The sequence below is a fragment of the Psittacula echo genome (genome assembly GCF_963264785.1).
Source record: "Psittacula echo genome assembly, chromosome: 6".
NCBI lineage: Eukaryota > Metazoa > Chordata > Aves > Psittaciformes > Psittacidae > Psittacula > Psittacula echo.
Window position 1 is genome coordinate 59,352,281 of NC_137743.1, and position 12,443 is coordinate 59,364,723.

General features: G+C 36.6%; 1 protein-coding gene across 9 annotated transcripts in view; it reads left to right on the forward strand.

The window, feature by feature from the left end:
• Nucleotides 1–12,443, forward strand: part of KCNMA1 (potassium calcium-activated channel subfamily M alpha 1) — a 507,083-nt gene that overhangs the window by 447,657 nt on the left and 46,983 nt on the right. For all 9 annotated transcript variants that reach the window (XM_080621173.1, XM_080621175.1, XM_080621176.1 and 6 more), the window contains 3 exons: nucleotides 5,137–5,260; nucleotides 8,337–8,561; nucleotides 11,679–11,871. In XM_080621173.1, coding sequence (XP_080477299.1) covers nucleotides 5,137–5,260; nucleotides 8,337–8,561; nucleotides 11,679–11,871 — 542 coding nt within the window. The remainder of the gene's footprint in view (nucleotides 1–5,136; nucleotides 5,261–8,336; nucleotides 8,562–11,678; nucleotides 11,872–12,443) is intronic.

Sequence of the window (12,443 nt, forward strand, 5' to 3'; positions counted from 1 at the left end):
TATTAGGATAGCCTCTGAATATGACATGAAAGCATATAACAGTAAACACAGGTTTTCTTTCTCTTGTCATACTGCATTTTCTTCTTTAAACCCGGTGCATCTAGGCACTGAATCCTTATACATTTCACTGCTGATTAACCTGTGAAAGGAAAGATCAGTAAGAGTGTCATTAGTGTAACACACATAGGCAACAAATTCTCATTACAACTTAATGCCATCCAGACAGACTGCAGAGGGTCACAGGGAATGGCTAATGGTAGCCGACAAATGTTGGGTGTATTAGTCACAAAACATTTGCTGAATTCCATCAGAATGTCGTGACAACCTTCACAGCTAGTCCCCTGCTGGAGTCAGTGGAGTTTGCCTGTGACAAGCCGTCACTCTATCTTGGTTGAGCTTTATAGCACCAGTCAAAGCAGTCAGAGAAGATTGAAGTGACAGAGGCCCACTGAGTAAATAGTGAAACATGCAGCACATCATGAAATATTCAGCCAGGGTGTAAAATCTCTAAATGCTTTTTCAATTATTAGCACCTGCACTGGCTGCATACATCTAACACTAACAGCATGTTAATTGCCACAATTTGTTAGAGTAGTTGTAGGAGAAACTTCAAAGGCATAAGACATTCTCTAGTGTGTCTTCAGTTCCTAACTTACCTTCAGCAAACCCACGCCTTACTCCTAAAATTAAGTATGTGTGTGCATACACTTGCAAACACACATCCACACACAAAGTCAGGTAGGAAAACTTGAAATTTCTGTACCATACACAACGTGAGTTTAAAGACATTGACCCTTGAGCAGGAGACTCCTAAACATGTTTTTCTGGGGCCAAATCCAGATATATTAATTTACCTGAGAAAGGCATAAGCGCAGACTTTAATGAACGCAACTTAAAGAAGAGTTGGCTTGTTCCCAGGGGTGTTTTGCCATTGATTTTATATAAGGAGAATTTTATTGGAGGGCAGACTAAAATGTAGCCAAGACATTGTTTTACTGATGTGCAAAGACTAACAGATTACATTTTATTTTCAAAGAACACGAGGGTCTCTACCGGTCATGTAGTATTTTTATTCCTGGTGCTCAGCTATGGAACAGTTCCACTGCACATCAGTGAGGGTATGATGAAGATATGCTCAATTGCATATGAATGATAAAGAAGATGAAGACAAGGTGACAGAATACAAGGGTATGCTAAACAATAGTAATTTCTGAGGCAGGCATTTGGCCCGAATGGTCTTTTCAGTTCTGTCCATCCCCAGTCACTACTTGGAAGTTCCAGACTCATGAAGTCCAAGTAAGTTTGCAGTAGTTATAAATGTGTGCTAGGCAAGCAGTGCTCTTTAAAATGTAATGTTGATTTACTTGCAATAGATTTGCTGGAAGTGAGATTTCTGGTTTTGCTTTAGGCTGTTTTCTTCCAGGGATGCTTTTTGGGGTTGTAGCTGTAGCGTGGCATTTAGCATCATTTTGAAGTTTAATTGCTCATAAGTGGCATTATATGCTCTTCAAAACCTAGAAAAGATTATAGTTAGCTCTTCGTTTCAAGTCATGTGTATGTAATATCTGCCAAAATAACCAGAGAAGCTATTTTTAAACGGGGGTTATGGATGAGGGAAATTTAACTTTTACTCCTTTTCTCCCGTGCATGCTATATATGCATGTCTTTCCCTAACTGGAATAACCAAATGCTTTGGTTATTGCAAGCCATAAAAGCCAATATCTCAATTAAAAAACAAACAAACAAAAAACCAAACACCCACTATGCATTTTAATTGATAGCAGGTGATTTTCTTCCTATAATTTGAATTTTTCATACATATGACTTTACAGCCCTGGAGAATATAATAGCTGCAGCTCTAATACAAGCATTTCCACAGTGAACTGCCAGTGTGACTCAAAGCATGGCTTGACAGGGCCATCTTCAAGGGGGAGGGGGCCAGAGAGGCTCTAGAAAGATTCAGTCAGTGGTTTGGCTCTAAGGGCAACAACTGTAATGCTTTGTGCAATATAAATTTTAACGGTAAGAGGGTGTCCAAACCCCTTAGGCAGATTTGACAGCCTTGGCCTCTGTGTGTCTGTCTTAATTAATTGTTAGTATTTGCAAAACAGGTTTAGATCATCAGATTAATGAGAGCATGGGCATCCAAACTGGTAATGCTGTTTTATTACTGTATTACTTCATAAAATAACCATGTTTAAAAAAACCCCTAAAAACTCCAAAGATGAATCCAGTTAAGTACATAAGCCAGTATTTCTTCTAACGTTTGAGGGCAACGTTGGACATTAGTAGTAAGAGTTTTCAATCTCCATAGACATCTTCAGGGATTGCTTTACTGAGAATGAAAAATCACAGATTAAAAAGAGGCTAAGATAATAGCTTAGTCTAGAAGATTTAAATTTAAAAACACCTATGTAAACAAAACCAGATGCTATGTAAACACATGTGTAAACAAAAACATACATAAAAAAAACCCAGACTGAAACAGAAAGCATGGCTAATGTTATCACGGTTTCCTTCTCTGGTAATAATCCATTCTCCTAGAGTAAAAGTGCTACAATATTATCTATTAACTTGCTTACTTGTTATGTGACCCATCCTGTTTGCTTCTTTTACGGCTGGCACTTAGCAGAGGATCCAGATTATTGTATTGCAAATCAGTGCATGCATTGGATTAAAAAAAAAAAAAAAATAAATCTGTAACGTAAAATTTCAATAGGGAGTTATATCTGATGATTCACATTCTTCATTCCTTCCATAGCACACCTCCGTTTAAACGTAAGATAACTGGAAAATATAATATTGAGGTAAATTTCTAATAAATCTGTGGCACAAGCTGTTTTGAATATTCCCTTTTAGGATGCAAGGCCCTTAACCAAAAGAGATCTACACTAGACTTTAAGCACTCACACACTAAAAGTTGCCTGAGACTTCAAGGCACTTGACCATAATTTGATATCAGATATCTGTTATCACCTTTGTTATAAGACTCCATTCAAATTGTATAAATTCTGTGACTAGGATTAGAGTATTACTAAATACTCATTTTTGTGAAAGCTTCAGATGATCTATGTAGTTTTAAATCTCACAGCAGAAAAGAAACACCGATTAGAAATTGGAATGTGGCATTTTTACGAATTGATTTATTATAGTTTTTTATGTAGTCTATGTTATAGATGAAGGGAAAGAGAGAAAGAAATTTGCTTCCTAGATGCATCTGATTTCTGACAGGAAAAGGAGGTGATTTGATCACTGAACTTTGCTTTTTTTTTTTCCAGTGTGCTGCTAACAACACTTGTGGAGAAATTTCTTGTGAAAGCTTTAGAAAAAAAACCAAAAACTACAAAAACACCAGAAAGAAAAACATTTTTCAGTGGAAGCTCCTGAAGTTTCCTGACCTTTTGGCAAACTTTCTTATTTTGAAACACATAGCCAACACATTCCGTCAGAAAAAATAGCTAGGACAGAGCACCACTAAATGTTGTCTGAATATTATTAGTACAACCTTCAAATGGAATTGTATCCATGGTTGCAGATCTTACTGTATAGCATGCAACTATAAGCATCAAGAAATGCCCTATGAACATCACAGTTATCTCTCAGCCAGAAGTACCATGGCTGCAGCTTACTAATGAATAGAATAAGAGAATGCAGAATTTAGATATTTTTCTGGAAAGTAGAAATGCATGGACTTTCATTAGTAAACGTGGAATAGTCCCCCTGAGGCTTTTCTGTGGCCAATGGGTTGATAGTGAAATGCACTGAACTGTATCTCACTGAACTCACCATATGTTGAGTGCCTGTAAAAAACTTTGAAAACATAGTGTTTCTTTTTCCAGATGACATGCTTTTGCCATGTAGTGCAGTGCTTTTTCCTAAAGCATCAAAAAATTCTGGTTTAAATGGAACATTGTATTAGTAGTTTCTCATCTTCTTTTAAGCCACTTTCTGTGGAGTTGATACTGAGTGAAATGAATGAGAATTTTCAACTGATTTCAATGGATATACAGTCAGTGGCTATAAAATTACACAAATTAATCACCTTGATGGAATTGGAGATTATGCCTTTCTTTGTCTTTAAAAGGCAAACTGCTTTAAAATTTGGATACCTGTTTCAGAGTACTTAGTATATTCCTACACTGCAAATGTTTTCATCTTTGAAATGAAAGCTCTTTTCCCATCTTGAATTTTAAGATTTTAGTGTCAGTTTATCCTGTGCTTTGTAAATACTGTCCTTCTTCTAGTGCTATTGTATAATGCAATCACTGAGGGGTCCTCAGTAACACCTGATAGTGTTTGCGTCACTTAGTACTTAGCTTAATGCTACATTTTAGCATATAAATTAAAGAACTTTATGTATGTGTCTGTGCTTAGATGTAACTATATAGCTGGAGAGCAGGTTTATCAAAAAGTCTTTTATTTGCTTCTCCATTGAGAAGCTTTGTCCTGTGAAATCTTGCAGCAAAAACCACTTCGAAGGTTATCACAGGTGGAATTGTCAGAGAAAATGGACATTGTTGTTTAGTATTAAAATCATGTAATCCAGATGTGGGCATTTGTTAGCCAGTCTGCTCTAAAATGACATACTGTTGAATCTTTAAAGGGCTTCAGTTTGGGAAAGCAAAATATGATTGGGCAAATTGCTAAAATATTTAAAGTGCAGCCTGTTAAAGCTTTTACTGTGAAGAGCATCATGTCAGAAGTTGTATGTGGTAAAAGCAAGTAATTGGCTTTCCATACCTATGCCAGTCAGTCAGCATGGGGCTCTGTTCCTATCCCTTCTACTTCATTGCAGATGCCTATAGCAACTCTGATACATATTTCGGAGGGGTGGGACTGGTAACAAAAAAAGTCTTTCATGGCTGTGATAGTGTCAGAAAGCCCTGCTTAAAATTAAATGTTTTTTGCTGTAGGAAGAGTATAGAAAATCCTCAAAACTGCACCCAAAATGTAAAATTAACTTTTATTTTCTTTTCATCTTTTGATTAAAAGTACCTGCATTGAAAGCATATTCAAGTGTAAATACATTTCATTTTTTTTACTTTTATCCCTTTTTGTACACAGCTCTTGGGATATCTTTCCATCCATAATTCATAATATTTTCCACTTATGTTGTCCTCAACTTGTTTTTCCCAGGCATGACCCCTTGTTAATTCCTGGCAACGAGCAGATTGACAACATGGATGCCAATGTGAAAAAATATGACTCTACAGGGATGTTTCATTGGTGTCCAGCCAAGGACATTGAAAAGGTCATTTTGGTAGGTACTGATGATAAGTTGTGTTTGAAAAGAGGTTATTTGAACCATAGAACTGATGTCTAATGGATTAATAAATTAATCTCTACTATCACTAAATCCAGCATATTGAAATCAGAAACAAAGCATGGTGAAACCAAAGCTAACATTTTGGTTAAAGAATTATGATTATATAAATCTGTATGCCAAAAGCAACAATAAAAATTGGTCCAAAATAGAGAATTTCTTTTTCATAAGCTGAAATTTACATATTTGATTTAAATCTTTAGAAGATTAAGATTGGAAATATTGAAATGTTTATATACCCCATTTATCTCATTACACAAAGCAATAATGACTCTAATATAGGCAAAGTGTTGCTTTGTATTATATGTTGATATGAATTTCACTCTCTTAGAGCTTTCTCAATTTCCAACATTTCAAGGTGCCCAAATAGGCTAGAGTAAGTAGTACTACTGCTCTGCCTTTCTAGCATGGCACGGCAAGCCTAGTCTATGTTTGTTTCACTTGTTTAATGGGGGAAACCATCAAACTGACTCAAGTCATTACAAATAATTAGAAGGCCTATCACAGTCTATTTTACTCGCTTAAAGTTTGTGCCACTTGTGTTCATGTACTCATACCTAAGAGTAGCAACTAACTCACTCCAGATCTCATACAGAAAACTAATGATGTTTGAAAAGAACTCCCTGGTGGATCTTCACTTTGTCACACTTCATAAAGCTTTTCCTGAGCTTGCTCTCTTAGATTTTCCTGCACTGTGGCATGGTGTAGCCACCAATGGTGACAGTCCCAGTTTATTCTAGCAATCAGGGGTTAAAAGCTTGTCTCCACTTCTCCTCAGGAGTTTCTGTAATAACCGTGACATTGCCTGCAATTGCAGGATTGTTGTTTAAACAGTCAAGCAAGTAAATTTGAAATTCTAGAAACTGAGCTGTGACACATAGTTTGACTGAACAGCTTTAAATAGTATGCATTTATATATATTTGTGAAAGCTTCATCCCTGGCAGTATTCAAGGCCAGGTTGCGCATGGCCTTGAGCAACCTGGTCTAGTGGGAGGTGCCCCTGCCCATGGCAGGGGGGTTAGAACTAGATGGTTAAGGTAATTTTCAACCCAAACCATTCTATGATTCTATGTAATCAAGAGGCAAGGAGAGGCAGCCCTGTTACACAGTACTTTGCAATAGACAGAGATCAATATCTGCCTTCATGCTCTAAACACATTTTAGTCAACAACCTTTATGTGTTGTCCTACTTTGAAAAGTGTTTCTCAAAAAATGGTGTTGTGGAGTGCCTCATGTATCATCTCTTGGTGATGCCATGTCAGTTTTTTCCCTAGCCCATGAATCTATAAGTCTGGCCAAGTTCTTTCTGCTTCATGCATCATTACCAATAAAGACACTGCTAGCAAAATGCTTCTATACACCTTTTCAAATTCACAGTCCACAATTTATGTCTACATTCATATCCATGCAAATTTAATGCTGTCCTTACAGACCACACAAGTACCATTTATTACATAATTTGAATACTATGGTATTTCCCAGGTTGTCTTCTAATTGATAATTGATAATGCTTCAATCTGAAAATAATTCCTTTTTCTGCTGAAGGTCTATTTTGGCTCTGTGTGATTCCAGCAGTATCAGGCAGTAAGAGTTGTTTTGACATACAGTCAACTGTATGTGGCTACATAAAGATCAATGACTATAGAGTGACATTTTTTTACAGAATTTCTTTCAAGACTTGATCTCTGTCTTGTAAAGTGTGAGTATTCCAGACCAGTAGGCAGAGGCATGGGACAATTTACATGCTTCACTTGAGCATTCACTCATGCTTTCTGCTCTTTAGAGGGCCAAGATCACTTTCTTGATAGACTTGGATTAAATCAGTGTAATTGCCCCAGGGAAATACAAAGCTGATGTATTTTTTTAACTGATGAGAAAACTTCTAATCAGTTCCCATTCTTCTTACATAGTGAGCACCTCTGCTGAATATTCCAATATTTACTGCACATTGTCCTGCTTCCATAATTTAGAAAAAGGACAAGTGAGGGAAAAATTTTGCAGTTCACCATTGGTTTAGTTTTTTTCATTGGCAAGGCTTCTGTGTAATGGTACTGAGTGTACAACTTCTTAGCAATTTTCTGTCAGTGGATCCGCAGCTACTTGGTGGAGTGCAAAAATGCTAAGACTGGCTCCAGAAATGAAGGTAATTTTTTCCGAGTAACTTTATTTCATCATCTTGGTGTTTGAGTTGCCTGCTCGACTGACATAACCACTGATGAAATTAGTGCAAAAATTTATTCTTGTCACTGAGACAAGAAGATAATTCTGAACATCATTCAAATGTTCTCCATGAGATTTTTTTTCCTTCTATCTATTCAATAACTCAGGAAGTCCAGTAGCCTGAAAAGTTAGTATTAATCACAATCTTTCACACTAGCTTTTTCTTACTGAGAGAAGCTCAGTATGGAGGACATCCATTGTAAAGCAGAGCACTGTTGAGCATTCTTTGCTTCTCAGTGTAGTCACAGCTTGTTCTAAAATAAGAACTTTGACAAGAGAATATGGTCCTCCATTCACAAGATATGTGTAATACCACAAATCCCTACAAAGATCTTTGGGCACTCACATTTTGCTTGTCGACTTGGTCCTGAAAAAAAACCCCAGGGATTCATCAGCTAAGGCATGGTTTTGCATTTCTTTTCTGTAATCCTTCTAGTGGCTAAATGCGTAGTAGGTCAAATTCTGTTCCTGGGTAAATCCAGAGTACTTCAATTGCAATGAGAGTCTTAATCCACATATGTAGAAACATATATAGGACAAGAATTTGGTGCAGTACAACATTTCTTGAACACTGAAGGATTTGCAAACAAGAACAAAATTTTCTTCTGCTGAGCACATTTAATGAAGGATAAATAACGGTAAAATGAACAGCTATTATTAAACCACTTCTTTGTGCATGAATGATATTGACAGTTGTGTTTTTTCTGGTTTAAAACTCAATATATGATTTAAGCTTCCCTTTGTTTCATTTTTTCCCTTGTCTTTTTGTTTTTGTTTTTGTTTTTTTTTTAGACTCGAAGTGAAGCAGCGATGACAGTTTTAAGTGGGCATGTAGTCGTTTGCATATTTGGGGATGTTAAGTCTGCTTTGATTGGATTAAGAAATTTAGTGATGCCATTACGAGCCAGCAACTTTCACTACCATGAACTCAAGCATATTGTGTTTGTGGGTTCACTTGAATACCTGAGAAGGGAATGGGAGACACTGCATAACTTCCCCAAGGTTTCAATCTTGCCTGTAAGTCCAAAGCCATATTATTGATATTTTCTTATTTAGGACACCAACTGGACAGATTTGTGTTGACTTTGATCTTAGGCTTTTTTACTTTTGTATACTTATAGGCCTGAGGACTTAGATTTTCCCTTTACTGTGTCTGTGAAAACAGAGCCCTGTGAGACCTTATTAGAAGATATTTGCCACAGTGTTTGGTTCCTTGTCATCCTCATCGGATGAATTTCAGCTGCTATCAAATGTGTTATATATTGAACATTCACTGTAGTTCACTGCATGTAGCCAGTTCTGATGTTGTGACAGTAGTTGTTTATGACAGTATTTATGTACTTATATCTACAAAACCTTTGGAAAAAAAATATTGTTACTCTATCTAAATAATATTTATCTATGTTCGTAAAAACTTTCTTTAGGCTGGCCTGTTTTATAAGGAATATTGCCATAGCATTCCAGTTCAGAGTACTGCCATACTCGAGTATGGAAGTATGACAAAACCCTGAGTCTTTTGAAATCAGTGAAAAGGTCCTATTGATTTTAGTAGGGACAGCCACTAAAACCACAATTCAGAGGACCTTTTTCTTCTATATATCATTATCATTCAGTCATGTGCTCAAAATATAGACGGGCTCCAGGACAAATAAATGAAGCCCTCCAAGCCAGTGATCTTAGGTGATCACAGCTGTAAGTGATCTACAGAGGTGTAGGCAAGAGGTAAATGAGCACATGGTATAAGTACAAAAGAGGATGCTCTGTACATTACAGAATGAAGTTAGATTGTTTTAGTCAGAAAGAAAAAATACAAATTTACCAGTTCTTAATAATTACATTTCAGCAGTTAGAAATAAATAAATCAATGATGGATGTAACCTAAATTGAGTAAGTGGGAAAATAGCTATAGAATGGAAAGACTGCCTTCACTTTTTGATTAATTCAGGCTGTAGGTCTTTGTTACTGTAAATGCAGTTTTAGTGTTAGCCCTTGGCTTTTTTCTGTAAACTGATCCAACAGATGGTGTCACAAGATTCTCTGCTGTCACAAAAATGGTGTCAATATCAGATTTGGTCAGTTAATATCCTCCTCTTCCTGCCAATCCCTTTTAATTTCAGTCAATTTGAAGGACAAAGACTAAGAAATCAGAATTAAATTAGTAATGCAGTTGAAATGTGGAGTGGAATAGAATCCAAGCTGCCAAGTACATAACGTGTATTTGTAAAGTTCTGATTCTGAATTCTGAAGATGCATTAAGGAAATGTACACCACCTTTACATTCCCCAGTGAGTTTGCATGCAAATTCACAATCGTTTTGAACTAATTCCCACTTAAACAGTTTAAATAGTTGATGCACCTTTAAACATACAGAATAATTAAAGGAATTGTATCTTACACAGTAACCAAGGGTTGAAGACCACAGACTTGCCTTTTCTTTCTTTTTTTTTTTTTTTTTTCAAAATGGTGATATAGGGTTAAAAATATCAGCATTATTCTGATCTAATTATGCTAATTTAGAAGTCTGCTAAAGTTTCATACTGGTAGTAATCGTGTGTTAAAGGGAGGCCACACACTGATTTCCTACTTCTCTGTTCTTTGGTTCACAAGGTAAAATTTGCTGCTGCTATCTGATGGGGATGTGGTTACAGCTGAATATAAAAACATTTGTTGTGAAGAAAGGTGGAAATTTTATTTAAAGTCTATTAAGAGTGGCATTTAAGCTGCTGACTAAACTCTTAAATAGTAGGCAAATGCCAGTTTTAAGTATCCTCAGGCAGCCTTAATTGTGTCCCTTTGCATAAAATCATTAGGAGTAAGTCTTTAATTAATTACATGGTTGCATATTATTTTTCCCCACAGGAATCTTCCTTCACATGCTGCACAGTACATACACAAAGGGCAGAATTAAGGTGGCAGGAATAATCATATCCTAAGTTTTGAGTGCTTTATAACTCAGTCATATCTATTTGATATATACTGTTTTCCACAATGTTTCATGCCTCAAATTATTGAAAGTAACATGGAATAGTCAGGCTGGTACTAGGTGGCAATCACTGAATAAGAACTGAGCTCTGCCTTCACTTTGTGCATTTTAAATTAATTTTTGTATTGAGCACTCTCAGTGGAGTTCAGGAGATGTTTGCCATGAGTGATCAGGAGATGGAAGAGTAGGGTCTTGACTTGGTTTTATGAAAGTTGCAGTGTGACAAGGGGACAGCTTAGTTTCTTCCTCATCATTAGGATCTTTGGATACCAAACCATGTAGGGCAGCAAAGCAGAATCTAGCTTCCTTAAAAAAGAGTATTTTTTTTTCCTTGACCTTGCAGCCCCTCTGACATAAACTTAATATTCTCTAAATAGAGATGTGGAATCTTGGATGTGAAAGGCAAGGGTTACCTTTAAACAAAACATAATGGGTTAAGTGTCATGTTTTGGTTGTATTAATGATGAAGTATGAAAGAGACTACCACAACATTTTAATTATTGCAGTCTCTGATTGAGAACTGTGGAAACAAGAAATGTTGCATGAGTTGTGCCCATTAAAATAAAGTCTTGGTTTTGCTTCAAATGGTTTAGACACACAACTTCGAAGATCAGTGTGTTTTCCTTCTAGAAGAACCAAAAACATGCAGTAAAAAGGATTAACCTTTTCTCTGTATTGCTTCAGGTAGAAAAAAAATAGCTTTATCCTGATTGCACTTCAAATGTGTAGGACACATAATGCTTTCCTGTTTAAATTGCTATTCTGCCCAAGACCATTGTGACTTTGTAGTAGATAAATAGACATTTAAAACACCCCCCTTGTTATATTCAGAGAGCCAGAGGTTGCAACTTAAATCAAGACAATTTCAAGTCACCGATGAGATGGAGAATGCTGGCATTATTCCTGTTTCTTGTTTGTTAGTAATAGCTTGACTGAGTATTGAGACTGAACCTAAAATGCTGCCATCAGCACCAACTACCCTTTAGATTAGCACACATCTCCTATTCCCTGGCACATAGTTAGACCAGCTTAATGTCAGAGCATAAAAAAGATACTTGTTAAATAATTTCCCAAAGCTCCTTCTCAATCTTTAATTTGTTTTTCTTTTTTTCCTTTCCTGCCCCCCCCCCTTTTTTTTCTCTGTGCCGAAGGGTACGCCATTAAGTCGGGCTGATTTAAGGGCTGTCAACATCAACCTCTGCGACATGTGCGTTATCCTGTCAGCCAATCAGAATAATATTGATGATGCTTCGCTGCAGGACAAGGAATGCATCTTGGCGTCACTCAACATCAAATCTATGCAGTTTGATGACAGCATTGGGGTCTTGCAGGCTAATTCCCAAGGTAAGGACTGCCCTATAATACTTCTCTGCAGTGCCTACAGGGGACAGGACCTGGCAGGAAGAATATCCCTCACTCAGTAATTCAAAGAGCCCTACATCAGCTTGCTTGACAGTTAAACCTGCTGATTGGTATGATGGCTTTTAAAGGGACAGTCACGTAGTTTCTCTGCTACATCACAAAGCACATCTTGTAGAGGAAAAATGAATGAATGTGAGACTGGGATTTTTTGTCATTTAAAAATTTTCCTAAGAGATATATATATATATATATATATATATATAATCATTGCTTTCTCATCCTGCCCTGCTCTGTGGCTTTCTTACCAGGGCAGTTAACTGTCATATAGCCAAAGCTAACTCATACTCACTTCAGAATACCTGAAGCTTCTGTCTTTATGTACATGGCAACCACAGAGGAAAAAAGCTCAGTGTTACAAGCCAAAAAGTAAAATAAAAAGAATAAGAATTTTAAATCTTGTTTACAGTTCCTGTGTCTTCTTGCTCAAAAAGCCAATTAAAATTAACACAAAACTAATTTCTTCCTATGGTTTGACATGTACTCATCCCATGTGA